This window comes from Enhydra lutris, unplaced genomic scaffold (assembly GCF_002288905.1).
Source record: "Enhydra lutris kenyoni isolate GAN:26980312 unplaced genomic scaffold, ASM228890v2 scaffoldscaffold22, whole genome shotgun sequence".
In the NCBI taxonomy this organism is placed as follows: Eukaryota; Metazoa; Chordata; class Mammalia; order Carnivora; family Mustelidae; genus Enhydra; species Enhydra lutris.
In genome coordinates, this window is record NW_019154106.1 from 1,791,235 (window position 1) to 1,805,350 (window position 14,116).

At 66.4% G+C, this 14,116-nt stretch overlaps 1 protein-coding gene across 1 annotated transcript in view; it reads left to right on the forward strand.

The window, feature by feature from the left end:
• Positions 1–7,550: 7,550 nt before the first annotated feature.
• The window catches only part of LOC111149772 (potassium voltage-gated channel subfamily Q member 1), a 307,874-nt gene continuing 301,308 nt past the window's right edge, over positions 7,551–14,116 (forward strand). Inside the window, exon 1 of the mRNA XM_022507038.1 lies at positions 7,551–7,918. Within this exon, the coding sequence (XP_022362746.1) occupies positions 7,551–7,918 (368 nt within the window). The remainder of the gene's footprint in view (positions 7,919–14,116) is intronic.

The window sequence follows — 14,116 nt, forward strand, 5'->3', positions numbered from 1 at the left end:
AGCCCCCGCCCCCCGCCTGTGCGCCCCAGAACCCGTGGTTGCGAAGCCGTCCCTAGAGGGCCCTCGTGCCCCACGGCCCCAGCCAGGTCCTGAGGGTCCTTCGGGATCCTAGCCCAGGATCCTGGGTCTGGATGCTGGGCCCTTGTCCTCCGTCCCCAGGAGGAGGGACCAGAAAAGGAAGGGGCAGAGGGTGGCGGTGAGGCCTCTGGCGTCCAGCCTCCTGGGCAGCACCTGCGTTGGCCACCTCTCTGCCAGGAGCCCGCGTTTCCATCAACCCTGGAAGGGGCCGTCGACCTGGCCCACCCCTCCCCCAGGCCTAGGCTCACGCCCTCTCCTTCCAGTCCTCTCCTCCTGGAGCGGAGCCTGTGGCGCTGCCTGCCGGCAGGCACACACCCACCCCGGCCCTTGGAGGGTGCTGCGGGTCCAAGGCAGAATGACAAGTAAAGGAGCGTCTCCTCCAGCATGGGGGGCGGCCCCCACTCAGGCCAGCCAGAGCAGATGTGGCTGCGGGAGGCTGGGCCCAGGGAGGGGGATCCCCAGGGAGGGGGCTCCCACGTCCCCTGGGGCCCTCGGAGTCTGTCCCTCCTGCTGCGTGCGCACCTGCGGGAGGGGCCGTGGGGCTGGCAGCTAACCCTCCCGTGATGGCAGAGACGCCTGGTCCCCTGGCGAGGCGAGCACGCGACAACGCCGCCGGCAGGGCTGTTGGGCCGGGACAGCGGTCCCAACCGAGCCCTGCGACCTTGTAGTCACTGCAGCCCTCCAGGCCCCAGGGCCCTGGGGAAGTGAGCGTGCGGCGCGGGGACCTGTGTTTGTGTCTGTCTGTGTCTGTGTACGTGTTTCTGTGTGTCTGCGTCTGTGTGTCTGTGTGTCTGTGTGTCTGTGTGTCTGCGTCTGTGTGTCTGTGTGTGTGAAGAAACCCACTTCCCCTTCTCCGGGGCCGGCAAGGCTTATTACAGGCAGGGTTCCATGGGGGCCCCCACCTCCTGGTCCCCGGGCACCCCCCACTGTCCCCGCCATGCGTCACCTTCCGCTCCTTCTGTCACCGGTTATGGAGCAACTCCCCTGTGCCAACACTGTGCTGGGGGCAGACGAGACACAATGAACAATGAAACATACCAGAACTAGATAAAAGAAAGAAATGATCAAAACGGCTGTGGAAAAAGAAGGGAAGGACACATGGTTGGGGGTTTTATTTTTAAATGGGCGTGTCAGGGACTACCTCATCACAACGGTGATGTTTGTGCAAGTAACTGAGAGAAGGGTGGTCCTTCTGTCCGTCATCCATTCACCTACCCGCCCCCGTCCATCCATCCGTCCTGCCACCCCCCACCCCCCACCCACGCCTCCGTTCCCCTCTCCAGCCACCCGGTCACCCCCATTTGCCACCCCTCGTGTGCACCTGGACGCACAGCCATGAGTGAGTCCGTCTCAGCCTCCAGGGCCCACCGGCCGGCAGGGACGGCTCTTTCATAGGCTTCGGGGAGCTGAGGGGAGCAGCGGAGGGGCTAGGCAAGGTGCTGTGCGCGGTCTCCGAGGCTCCCTGTGGCTTCTCCCTTGGCTCGTGGATCTCCCAGATGAGACCTCTACCCCCCACGGCCGGGCCTGGCCTTCCGCTCACCGGGCTTCCCCTGCACCGGAGCCAAGCGAGGCTGGGAACTCAGTAGGCGCCCAGGGAGTCCTGGCACGCCGCCCGACTCATCCCTGCCTCTTCTCCTCCATTCATCCCGTCTCGCTCTTGGCTCCACCCGCTCCCCCCAGCCTCCCTGCCAGCCTTTGGCCTGACCTGCTCACCTGTCCCGTCCAAGTCCACTCTTGGCGGAGGCCCAGGCTGGCTCTGGCTCCGAGGCAGGCCCCAGGAGCCCCTTCAGAGGAGCCACCCATTGGCTGAAGTGCCGAGTCAACCACACCAGCCAAGCGGACAAGGACCCTGGCCAGGAAAGGGCCCCGCTGGCCTTGGGGGGTGGGGGACAGACCACCTAGTCCAGGTCCCCCTGCCCTCCATTCTCCAGGTGGCCGGGGACACCCACCTGCCTGTCCAGCAAGGAACGGCCTGCTCGGGTGTCGGAAGCTCCTAGAGCAGGGGCAGTGGAGGCCGGGTGCAGGGGTGAGGGCTGCTCTCTCGGCGGGGTGGGGGGGGCGTGCCCTGTGAAGGCAGCTCTTGGTTACCAGAAGTGGCCCACACTCTCCGGGCTGGGCTGGGCAGGGGTGTGCCCCCCCCGGGACCCCGCCTGGCTTGGAGGACCGCAGACCCCACCCTTGCAGGCGACCAGGAAACCAAGGATTAGGGTGAGTGTCTGAAGCGGCACGTTTTTGGGGTGATTTCACCAAAGGGCACGAGGCCGCACATGCTCATGACAGCTGGACGGCCCACAAAGGTCGAGTCTCAATTTCGTGAGCAGTTGGCGCACTCCCAGCAGAGGTATTAGCAGGCGGGCCACCAGCCGGGGCTGAGCCCAAGTCCCCAAGCTGACTTCTCCGTCCCCAGGGACCGTAGCCAGGACGGCTGCGAGCGGGACCTGCCCCATGGTAGCCGCTGCCTTGACCCTCGTTGCTGGGATTCTCGGGGCTGGTCCCCAGGGCTCGAGCTCTGAAGGGGAGGGGCCTCCAAGGCTGATGGGGGGACGGGAGGGGACCAGCTACGACGCCCTTCCGAAGCCGAGCCCCCCACAAAGCAAGTGCCAGGGGCCCCACGCGCATGCAGAAGGGCTGCGGAGGGGCTGGGCTGTGCCTCGAGAGCCGTCTCGGGGACTCCCCCGAACAGGGAGCAGTAGAGGAGCCGGGGGAGCCATGATGCCGCATGAGCTACCCTCAGACCAGAGAAAACACGGGGAAGCTCACCACTCTCCCATGGGACGCCGGGCGGGACTTGGGGTCCTGGGCTGGGAGGGCGGAGCGTGGGGGTGTGAGTCCGTGGGCGTGGCCGTCAACTCGGACCGCCCTGGCCTCTCTTCCCACAGCCTCTTCCTTCCTGCCCCACCAGACCCTACTGCCCCAGGGCTGTCCTTAGGGGTGTGGACAGGGCACCTCCGTCCCATTGTGGTCACAAAAGGGCTTGTGTGGGCGCACATGCATACGTATGTGCCGTACCTGTACACAGGCATGACCCGTGCGTGCCCACATGCACTGTAATGTGTGCACACACACGGGCCCACACACAGCCCCTAGCCTAGTGCCCTGGAAGGAGGTGGGGCAGTGAGCTCAGGCGGCAAGTGGAGGGGACAGGGCAGGGGCCTCCCGCCTCCCTGGTACCTGTGCAGTGACGGCCTGTCCAGCGCGGTCCGTCCTGCTTGGCCGTGAGACCCACCGAGGCGAGGCCTCTTGCTGGTGGGGCCGGGCACACGGTCGGAGCTGGCCGGCTCTGTGGCGTAACATTGACCCAGCCCACCAGGGGGAGAGACGAGGTCAGCTCGGCACCCAAGGACTCCCGTGTGGCCTCTGCACTAGTGTGGTGCCCAGACTTGGGGATGCTCAGTGTCCCCTGCGTGGGAGGAAGAGGAGCTCCCTGACATGCCGATTCCTGGGCCTCCCTGGCTGGCCCACGTCTGTCTGCACAGGGAGCTCGTGCCCTCCCAGAGCCCAGGTCGTTCCCAGTCCAGCAGCTGGAGACCCTGCCTCGGGCTGCTGTCCCCGCCGACTGGGGCAGCAGGGGTCTCCACAGAGGGCAAGTGTCTAGGGCCCATGTGCACAGCCGCCCACAGGCCAGGCTGGAGAAAAGGCAAGCGTGGGGCCGGCGGCAGGGGAAAAGCCTTCCCCAGTGTGCTGTCATGCTTCCGAGGGACCCTCACCAGCCAGAGGGTTGCCCCCAGCAGCCTGCCCTCCCCCTCTCGCCACTCTCCCCGTGCACCCTAACTCCCAGGAGGGCAGGGCTGCTGCTGGAACGATGGGTGCTCAGTGAGGACTGGAGGCCGAGTCGGAGGTCGCCAGCTGGGAAGCCTCTGGTGGTGCCCCCCAGCCCACAGACCTTGCAGGAGCCACACATGCCCACCGTCCCCAGCCTCATTTTACCCAAGAGTCTTTGACCACCCTCTGGCCCCACAGAAGGAATGTGGGTGGGTGCGGGATGCAGGGGGCCACGAGGGGAGCTGAGGGCCGTGTTCAGTCTGGGGTGGGGGCTGTGGGCAGGAGGGCCAATCTGAAAAGCAGCTGGTCAGCCGGGGCCTGGGTCAGGCTTGTACTTCCTGCTCCTGGGGGCCTGGGCCCTTCCCTCCCTGAGCCCAGTGAGTCCCAACGTGGCTCCCCATGTCTGCACACCTGGCCTCACCCCCTGCCCGCTCCCACGGGTCAGACCAGGGCCTCAGTCCCTCTCCCAGGCCACCCCTGGCTCCTGGGAGCCCTCAGGGAGCTCTCGGCAGTCCCCGGCTGGCTTCCCATGCTTCCCAGAGTCCCCCTGCCACGGCCCAGGGTCCCCGGAGCAGCTTCCCACATGGCTCAGGGCACCCGGAGAGCCCCTTGCTCTCTCCCCGCCACGGCCCCAGCCCGGCACATGGCCCTCCAAGCCTCCCCAGGTGCGTCGGGGGCGACCTGTCATAATTTTAAAAAAATACAGAAACAGACACAAAAGTCCGGTTGTTCCTGTCACAGCCTTATTCAGCGGCCGCCCAACAAAGGCCAATTCAGCGGTCATTGGGTCTAATCTCTGCCCCGACTCGCACCCCACCCTGCCTGCCGACGGCTTCAAAGCCGTCCCTGACATCACAGGACCCACGGGGGCAGGAGGAAGTAGCGCCCTGTGCACACCTGTGGCTTCTTCCTCCTGAAGGTCAGTACCAACGGGGCGGGCAGGACCCGCACGACCGTCCCTTCTGTACTCGGCTGCGGAACAAGGAGCCGGAGCTACCGGCAGAGGGTCAAGGAGGCTCTCTCGTTGCATCGTTGTGAACGGAGGTTCTTTTAAGATGTTGGGTGTCTTCTGCTCCGTGATTCTGTTTCACACTCGGATCGTCCTGCTGTGGACGGGCCCCTCCTGAAACTTTTCGGTGCACGGGCAAGAGACTAACTTTGTTTGCAGACAAAGGGCACAGCGGTTAATGCCAATGTTCCCGATTCGAACTCAAGGATGGGTTGTACCTCCCGGGTTTCCTCCTCCTCCCTCCCTGACACCGAAAGTCTTGGCTCTCAAGGAGCCTAACGTCCCATGCATAATCCCAAAGTAAGAGTACTAAGAGTACTAGCGCTGCTGTGACGGGGGCTCTTTGAGTTCCTCTGACCTCAAACGCTGGTGAAAATACTGACAACGGGGTCTCCGGGGGGCTGTGCGGCGCTCCGTTCAGCTCCTGGAGGGACGTTCCCGTCGTCTGCGAGGTTTCCTGTCGTGACCAGCGCCTCGCGCCTCGCGTTCTGCGTTCTCCAGGTTTTGGGTCCGTTCCTGAAAGTGAAGCTTCCCTGAGCGCGTGGCCAGTAACGCCCACTGGCGATGTGCGTGCGCGGACCCTGGGGGCCTCGCCCTCGGAGCGTGTGGACGTCCAAACGTCTGGACCACCGCCAATCCCATAGGGGAGCAATGCCGTCGGCCGGCAAGCACTTTTAATTTGCATTTTACTTGTTGCCACTGACGTTGCTTGTTTTTTCTTAAGTGCAAAGATCACAGACGCCCCCCTTGCCCTGGGAATTCTTGGCGTCTTCGGCCCACCTCTCCTTGGGCTGTCTGCGGTCTCTCCCATGTCGGATGTCCCGCACCAGCCAGCGTGGTTAATCCTTGACCTGCCATCGAGGTCGTAAACACTCTTGCCCGCTGCTCATTGGTCTTTCCGACTTTGCTAATTCCAGCTATTGTCTGGGCTTCAAGCGCCGTTGGACGCGTTTTCCCTGCCTACAGGTGGTTGCGGAATTCCCCGGACCTGCTTACAGAGCCCACGTGACCCCAGCTCGACTTTTATATCTAAGCCTCTGATCCTTCTGAAACCTGCTCTTCGTGGCCCGGGTGAGGTGGGTCCGAGCATACTTTTTTTCTCTCCTTCCTCCATGGCTCTGCACTTGTTCCAACACCACCCAGTAGAAGATCGTCGTCCTCCTTTGGAGGGCAAAGTGGCCGTGTGGACAGCACTCGCTCCCACGTGCATGCATTCAGAAAGCGCCGACTGAATGCCCGCTGTATGCCCCAGCCTGTCCCCTGGGGCTCTGCGGAGGCAGACTCTCCACCTCCCCTGGCTGCCTGACCGGGTTTGTACTCCTCAGGGAGCTTCCCTAGCCTCCGTGGCCCTGCAGTCTCGGGAGTGCCGGGCACAGGCTGGGACCCGAGTCACTCATTTGTCTGAGAACACAAACGGCTGGTCGTGGGGGGTCGTCAGACCCTAGCCACCAGCAAGACCTGGTTTTCTGCTGGTGGGGGGCGCGGGTACGTGAAATCAATCAGCCTGGGTGCTCAAGAAGGCCGGGGAAGTGTCTGGTACGTTCCGGTCCCTTACATGAAAGTCCTGCGGTGACCCCTCTTCCCTGGGCAACGTCCCCAGAGAGGCCTTTTTCCCCCGTCCCCCTCCCCCATCCTTCACTCCCACACTCCAAAATGCAGGGAACCAATTGCCTGCCCAGCGATGGCCCAAGGCAGGGTGGAGGACCTCACACACCGGACCCCATCCTGCCTCTAAACCCCTCACCCCTGGCTTCCAGGGAAATCCATGGGGTGCCATGGCAAAGCCAGGGCGGAGCATCAGGAGGACAAAACACCCATTCTGCCCATCCCTAGGTCCTTGAAAATGCCTTGCCGTGACCTGCCCCGCGGTCAGGCCCTGCCCACACCGCTGACGGGCTGTCTCCAGTGGGCCCCACATCCCCCATGGGCAGGGCTCCCAATGGCTGTCCCTGACCGACAGTGACCCAGGCTTGCCTCCTGTCTGATGGCCCCCAGTGGGCACCGACCCGACTGCATTTTTCTCCACCCACAGGGTGAATGGGCGGGCACAGGGAAGGGGGTTGCTCAGGGTGTTGGAGGAGCTCACCCGCCGCACTGCGAGTGTCAAGACGGTGAGTCCGCGCGTGCCCTAGGGTGCCCCCCCTTTCTCTCATTAACCCCAGCCTCCCTCCGGTGAAGTGGTGCCGGTGCCCTCTCCAGCTCTTTGCCCTGACCCGGCGCTTAGCAGTCGCTGCACCTGCGCCCCGGCCTTCCTCCCCAGCTCAGCGGGGCGCTCCGCACCGGGCTAGCAGGTGGGCGTGGGGGCGGGGCGCGCACGTGGGCGCAAGTGGGGCGGAGCAGAGGAGCGCGGGACCGAGCGGGAGGAGCAAGTGAGTGCGGAAAGGCGGGAGGAGCAGGTGGGCGCAGACCGGGCGGGACCCGGCGGCCAAGCGGGAGAACGGCCCGGGGCGCGGGCTGGGGCGCCCGGGAGCGCCGGTTGGTCCGGGCGGGGCGTCTGGCCAGGGGCGGGGCCGCCATCCCCGGGGACCCGCCCGTGGCCTCCGCCCCCTCCGGCCCCGCCCCCACGCCCGGGCAGGGCGGGCAGCGGCCCCCCGCGGCCCGGCCGGCAGAAGCGGCCTCCCGCACTGGGCCCCCGGCGCCCGCCCCTCGCCGCAGCTCCCCGCGCCGCCGCCCGCCGGCCCCCCGCGCGCCCTGCCTGGCCATGGCCGCCGCCTCCTCCCCGCCCAGGCCCGACAAGGAGCGCTGGGGCTGCGGCCGCCTGCCCGGCTCCCGGCGGGGCAGCTCGGGCCTGGCTAAGAAGTGTCCCTTCTCGCTGGAGCTGGCGGAGGGCGGCCCGGCGGGCGGCGCGCTCTACGCACCCATCGCGCCCCCCGGCGCCCCCGGGCCCGCGCCCCTCGCCGCGTCCCCGCCCGCCGACCTTGCGGCGCGCCCGCCGGTGAGCCTCGACCCGCGCGTCTCCATCTACAGCGCGCGCCGCCCGCTGCTCGCGCGCACCCACATCCAGGGCCGCGTCTACAACTTCCTCGAGCGCCCCACCGGCTGGAAGTGCTTCGTCTACCACTTCGCTGTGTGAGTACCGCCGCCGCCCGCGCCCGGGGGCCTCCGCGGGCCGCAAGGGGCGCGGGGGGCGGGCCTGTCTCGTGCCACCTGCTGCTGCGGGGACCGCGCCCGCTGCGACTGGGAGCTGCCGGGGGGAGGAAGAGTTTAATGGGAGAAACAGCGACTCTGAGGAGCCCGTCCTGTGAAGTCCAGGGCGGTGTGGGTCCGACTCCGGGGCAGGGGGGCTTCCCGCTGGCTCTGCCCGGGCATGTGGGGGGAGGCTGCCCAGCCCAGAAGTTGGCCGCACTCCTCCCAGGAAGGACGGTCCAGGTGTTAATCCTCCTGGGAAAGGACGCGTGCCTGGGAGCTTGCCCTTGGGTGCAAAGGAGAGAACTTCTCAGGGTCGGCGGGTGCCCAGGACTCAGGAACCTCCAGGAGGGGAGGGTCCGAGGCTCCTGTTTGTGGCAGCAACTTGTCCCCGCTCAAGGGAGGCCACGTGTGGGGCGTCTCCCGGGCCAGCGGGTGCAGGGCTGCCCCACAGGGTGGCAGGCTGAGCCCTGTCCCCTGAGGGGTCCCTGTGGCTGCGGGGAAGGCCTCTCCCCACCCCCCCCCCCACGGCCTGGACGAGGATCCTGAAGCAGAGGAGGCTGGAGGGGGCGGGATTGGGCCCACGTTTCCAGCCCTCAATGGGCGGCAGCTGTGTCCCAGAGGGTGCACCTGGGCTCTGTCACCCAGGTGGCTCTGATGCCTGCCGCGCATGCCTGCGTGGGGCAGGGCAGGCCACTCCATTCCTCGGGCGGGGGGTACAAGGAAGTCACCTCCTTGGGGCCACCCTCTTTGCTGCCTGCCTGGAGCCCTCCCCTGCCTTTCTGTGGTTCCACTTCCTGGCTGCCCAGCCCTCAGCCTCTTGGTACAGCGCCAGCCTCTGGCCTGGGAGCCCGCACTTGGCCATCCCCCCACGCATCATGAGGACTGGGGGGCTCCCTCTGGTTTCCTGTTGGTGGTAACAGGTGCTCGTTCCTGCTGCCTTGGCCAGCCAGTGGCTGGGAGATAGCTGGGAAGGCGGAGGGCAGGGGTTCAGGACCCTTTTACCTCTTGCCGGCGGCCGCTACTGGGGCCCCAGGGGTGTGGTGGGGGACAGGCTCCGGCTGGCCTGGAGCATGGTCTTGGGCAGGTGAGGCAGGGCGGGGAGGGGGCAGCCTCAGCCTCACGCTTTGGCTTCTCTGTAAGCGTAGGTAGGATCAGGGGTGCTCCCTCTGTGCAAAGGAGAAGGCTTTCGCAGCAGGAAGGCAGGTCTCGGGGACTGTGTCCCTGGAGTCATGGATGGGCCCAAGTCTTGAAGCCTCCTCCCCACCCCAGCCCCCACCTGCCACAGTGTCAGAGCGTGCGTGCCCCATGACTGCGGCTGATCTGGGGGAGGGCACGGCCCTGCCCATGGCTGCAGCAGTGGCTTGTCTCAGGGCGTGGGGCAGGGTCTGCATGCACGGACCCCAAGGCATCCCACGAGTCAGACACCAGCTGTGTCAAAGTCCAGCCGATGTCAGCCTTGTGGGTGCCGCTGCTCACACGGGCTGCTTCCCTCCCGGCCCTCTCCTGAGAAGCCCAGGGGTGGGATGGGCTCCACAGCTGGGTCCCGGAGAAGACCCTGCTGAGGGGCCAGCGCCGGGCGCAGGCAGGGGGCATGCCTGGAGGGCCGCCAGGAGGTGTCGCGGTGCCTCCCCAGCTGCCAGGGCGAGGGGCAGCCTGAAGCCCCACTGGTTTGCGTCCCAGGGGTGCAGGTCTGCGGGTGCCCGCCGCCTGGGCTCCCTGGCCGCGGTGGTGCCGTGTGGAGGAAGAGGGCTCGCCGCACCCCAGAGGAAGTCTCTGCTTACACTCGTGTTTTCTTCCTGATTCCGATTGTTCAGCTCTCGGAAGTTTGCTCAGCAGAGTTGCCTTTGCCCGGCCTCTCTAGGAGATGGCCGGCAGGGGTGGCTCCTGGAGATAGTGGCCGAGCATCTTCCCCGCGGGGGCGAGCCAGGAAGGAATGCTCCTGGAGTGGCCGTGTGACCTTGGGTCAGTCATTTCCTGCTCTGGGCCCTGCCCCGTGGGAGGTATGCTGCGGCCCTGGGGAGTGGACAGCCGCTGCAGCTCCCCTGACGTGGGCTGGGGGCTGGAGGGGATCCTGGCCAGGCAGGGCATGTGGCTTAGCTGGGGCCTGGGAAGGTGACTGCCCCCCCCATGTGTCTAGGAGGTCAGCAGGCCCTGGATTGACCAGTCTTTGGAGGGGACCCCACCTTGGAGCTGGGGTCAAAGCGGTGGCCTGTGGCTGAGTGGCCAGGGCCCAGGGTGGCCGGCAGCCACTCTGGCCCTCCTGTGGCTCTAAGTGTCTGAGATGGTGTGAGAGAAGGCCACGTCCTTGCGGAGTCACTCCATGAAAGGGACAGGATTGTTTCTGTGGCTGGCCAGCGTCGTGCCCTTGGCCTTGAAGGGCTGGGCAGGTGGGTGGATGTGGGAGCCATTGTCCCACTGGGCCCTGCAAGCCTGGGCACGCTCTCCCTGCTGGGGAAGCGAGCCAGGATATCCTGTCCCCCTCCTCTTCGGGGAACCCCTGCCCCCACCAGCCGCCAGGAGAGCAGCCTTTCCTGTGTGCGCCTGGCCTGCCCGGCTGCTGGGGTCAGGGGGCACGACTCTACGCCCCGGTCCGCTCGGGTTTCCTGCCCTCCGGCCCCCAACCTCCCAGGACCCTTTGTGTCCCCACCGTGAGGCGACTCCCAGTGTATGTAGCTGGGGGTGTGGGGTCTGGTCTCCCCGTAATGGGTCTCGGTGGAGCCGGCTGTCAGGGAGAGGCCCAGACCAAGGAGGAAGCCGGATTCCCGTAGCAACCTCCACACCCTGACCCTGGTCTGGGCACCCCCTTCCTCTGCAGACCCTCAGGGCTCCCTGTCCTTCCCCTGACTGGGGAGAGGCTTCCAGTTCCAGGAGCTGCTGGAAGCCCCACCTTCTCTCCTGCCTCCGCCTGCTCCCCTCCCCCCAGCTCTCCGCAGCGGCCTGGTGGCCCATGCAGAACCTCATCCTCCCACCCACGCAGACTGGACCCGGCCTCCTGCCTCGGTGGCTGCTCAGACACTCGGCTCTCCTGCGTCTCCGGTGCTCCCACCCCGGCAGGTGCAGCACGGCCTCCACGGGCAGCACCCGCTCTGGCCGTCCTGGGGCTTGGAGATCAAGTGCCACTGAGAGGCTTGAGGGAGGACCTGGGGGGAGAGGAGAGCGCCCCAGCCCTCGAGCTCCACTGGGCGCTCCTGGCCGCGGCCTCCTGTCACCCGGCCCGGCTGTTCTGAGGCCCCCGGGTGGCTTTGGCCGCACCTCACAGCGAGTGAGCATTAGTCGCTGACGTGCCGGAGGTCCGCCCGTGGTTTGGTGGGCTGCGTGGCAAGCGCAGTGCAGAGGAGGACGGCCATCCGGTCTCTTCCCACCGTCCCCTTCGAGCCTCCTCTGCCCTGTCCCTCTGCCCCGGTTCCTGGTGAAGCTTGGAGTTCCTTTTGGTGCCTCTTCCTGTGTCACCTTCTCTGGGGCCTGGTCCTCTGGTCACGGCCTGGCTTACTTGGGGGATCACAGGCCTCCCGTATGTCACCAGCCCGGGAAGGGGGAGACCTCGAGGCCACGAGGAAGGTGGCGGGAGGAGAGGGATGGTCTCGGGGTGGGAGAGTTTAGAGTCTGGATCAGCAGGAGCCCTGAGCACAAGCCAGGGTCTGGGCCAGGAGGCCACCTGGTGCGGGCTGTGGGCTGACCAGGCGGTGCAGAGAGTGTGGACGGGGGATGGGGCTTCGTGTCTGAGCACAGCCCGTGGCTGGGCAGCCCTGCCATGTTCCCCAGCTCTCTGGGTGTGCACCCCCCTCCTCCGTGGCAGGCTGGACGGGCAGGTAGCCCCTTCCGGCAGGCTTGCTCAGGTGGGAAAGGACATTTCCCTGTGCCTGGCCCCAAGTCAGTGGCTCCTGCTGGGCTTTGCCTGCCATGGTGGGGGTGCCTCAGGGACAGAGGGACTCCTCGGCACTCACAGTCCCACCTCAGTGGGGCCGTACCCTGCAGCGGGCTGTCGTGGGGGCTGGGGCCAAGCCTTGGGGGCCGTCCTAGGGAACTGAGATGGGAGGTGTCCCAGTTGCTGCTCTGTGCCCACGGGGTGACCTGCTGGTGACTAGGGGGGACGGGGACACGGAGGTCTCAGGGCCTGGCCACCGGGGGTTGTCGTGTGTGCTGCAGGTGGTGGGGTGTGCTCTCGCGATCATAGGGGCTGTGTTCGTGTTGAAACTGTTATGGCAAAGCCCCGAGCCATGGGACCTACAACGGGGCTGCCTTTAGAGGATGGCCTCGGAAGCCGGGATCAAAATGGAGTCACCGGGGTGGCCCAACGCCGTGGGACCGGGGTCCTTATGAGAAGAGGGGATAGAGACCCACAGAGGGACGACCCCATGAGGACCCAGGGAGAGCATGGCCGTCCACACAGGAGGAGAGAGGGGTTGGGGGGACCCGCCGGCCCCCGCGCCTGCATCCCGGGCTTCAGCCTCCGGGACAGGGGGACAGTGAGCGTCTGTGGGGCTTTGTTATGGCCACCTCAGGAAGCCCCTGCACCTCTCTACCTGGCAGGGCTGCCCCAGGGCCCAGGAGCCTGCTTGTCACGGACACAGGAGCAGCGGATCCTGCCATGTCCGGTCTTGGGAACGGTGAGCAGCTCCGGGCTGGAAACAGGCCACGTCTAGCAAAGCAGCGAGGGGCCTGGAGCGCCGCATCCCCCAGGGTCTCCCTCCCGTCTAGCACGCCTGGTGTCCCTGCCTCCCAGGGAGTCGGGCGCCCAGAACCCCCCTGCGGGAGCCAACTCCAAGGGCGCTCCCCCGGGGCTGGATGTCTTTGCCGGCGTGAGTGGGGGTTCCCAGCCCTTGTGCCTGGGGGTGCTCCTTGCAGGCCGGTGTGGGCGAGTCCCCAGCCTGAGGGTCCCCGTCCACCAGCTCCCTTCAGAGAGGTGGGGATGCACGTGTCCCGTGCTTGAGTGGCCACTCCTGCCGGGGTCCCTGGCTGGGAATGTGGTGAGCCCTGTGGCCCTTCTCAGGCTTGAGTTTGAAACCAGCTTTCGGCTGGTGTGGCCCCTGTTCTCTGGAGGGATGGAGCCAGCACAGGTCTGGCTCCTGTGAAGTGGGAGCAGGCGTCCAAGCACAGCAGTCTGCCCTGGGAGTGTGGCAGGTCCAGGAAAAGCCGGTGGGGGGTGCACATTGTGTGGGCCCTGGGCCACACAGAAGTTTCTGGAAGTCCCTGTGCTCCCGGCCCCCGTGGCTGGAGGCGGGGACGCAGAGGACTGTACTGTCCACACCCTCTGAACTGTGACCCCGTGGATCTGGTTGTGGCGCGGTGGGCCAGGTGTGGGTGGCTCCGTTCTCTGCACGGAAGGGTCTGGTGGCGAGGGGCAGAGCGTGGAGGAGGCTCTGGTCCCGAGAGCATGGGGCGACCGTCCATCCCTCCTGGGGGGCAGCGAGGGCCACTAGTTTCTCTCCTGAGGCCTCCCAGGTGCTGTGAGCAGCCCCAAATGTCCCGGAGGGCAGGGTGGTCTGGATTGGCCTCAGGTGTGGGGGCTGGGGGACCCGAGCCCATCCTCACGTGCGCCTGTGATGGGACCTGGGCTCTGGGACGGTCTGTCTTTTGGTGCCCAGCCTGGGTGACACGGGGCCCCTTCTCAGGGCTCTCATGGGCAGTGGCTGGGGTGAAGGTGCTGGGGCACAGGGGTCGGGCTCCCTTTACCCCCTACCCCATGCAAGGGGAGGGGGATGAGTGGTGCCATGTGCAAACCTTGGGGGCTCCGAGAGGGGAGGTGACGGGCCCAAGGCCACACAGCTGTGTGTGCTCAAGGCCGTCTGACTCAGAAGCCTGAGCTTCCCTCCTCCAGCCGGGCTGGAATCCAGGTAGGCCTGCTGAGGCCCCCTTTAGTGGCCGGAGGTTGTGCTGACCCGTTTATCTTGGAAGGAGATGGGAGGAGCCGCTGGGCAGGAGGGAGCAAGCACCCGGGCAAGGCCCAGCCTGGAGGCACTGCTGTGGCCGGTGAATGGGCCCTCCGGGTCGCAGGACCACTCCCTCGTGGGGGGAGTCCGGCCTTCACAGGCCTTCCGTCTGGCTGCTCCGGCCTCTGCCTTAAAGCCGCGCTGTCCAGAACCACAGGCTTCTCCTCCAGGAAACCTTCCTGAACTGCCCCAGGTGGAGCCTTGCCTA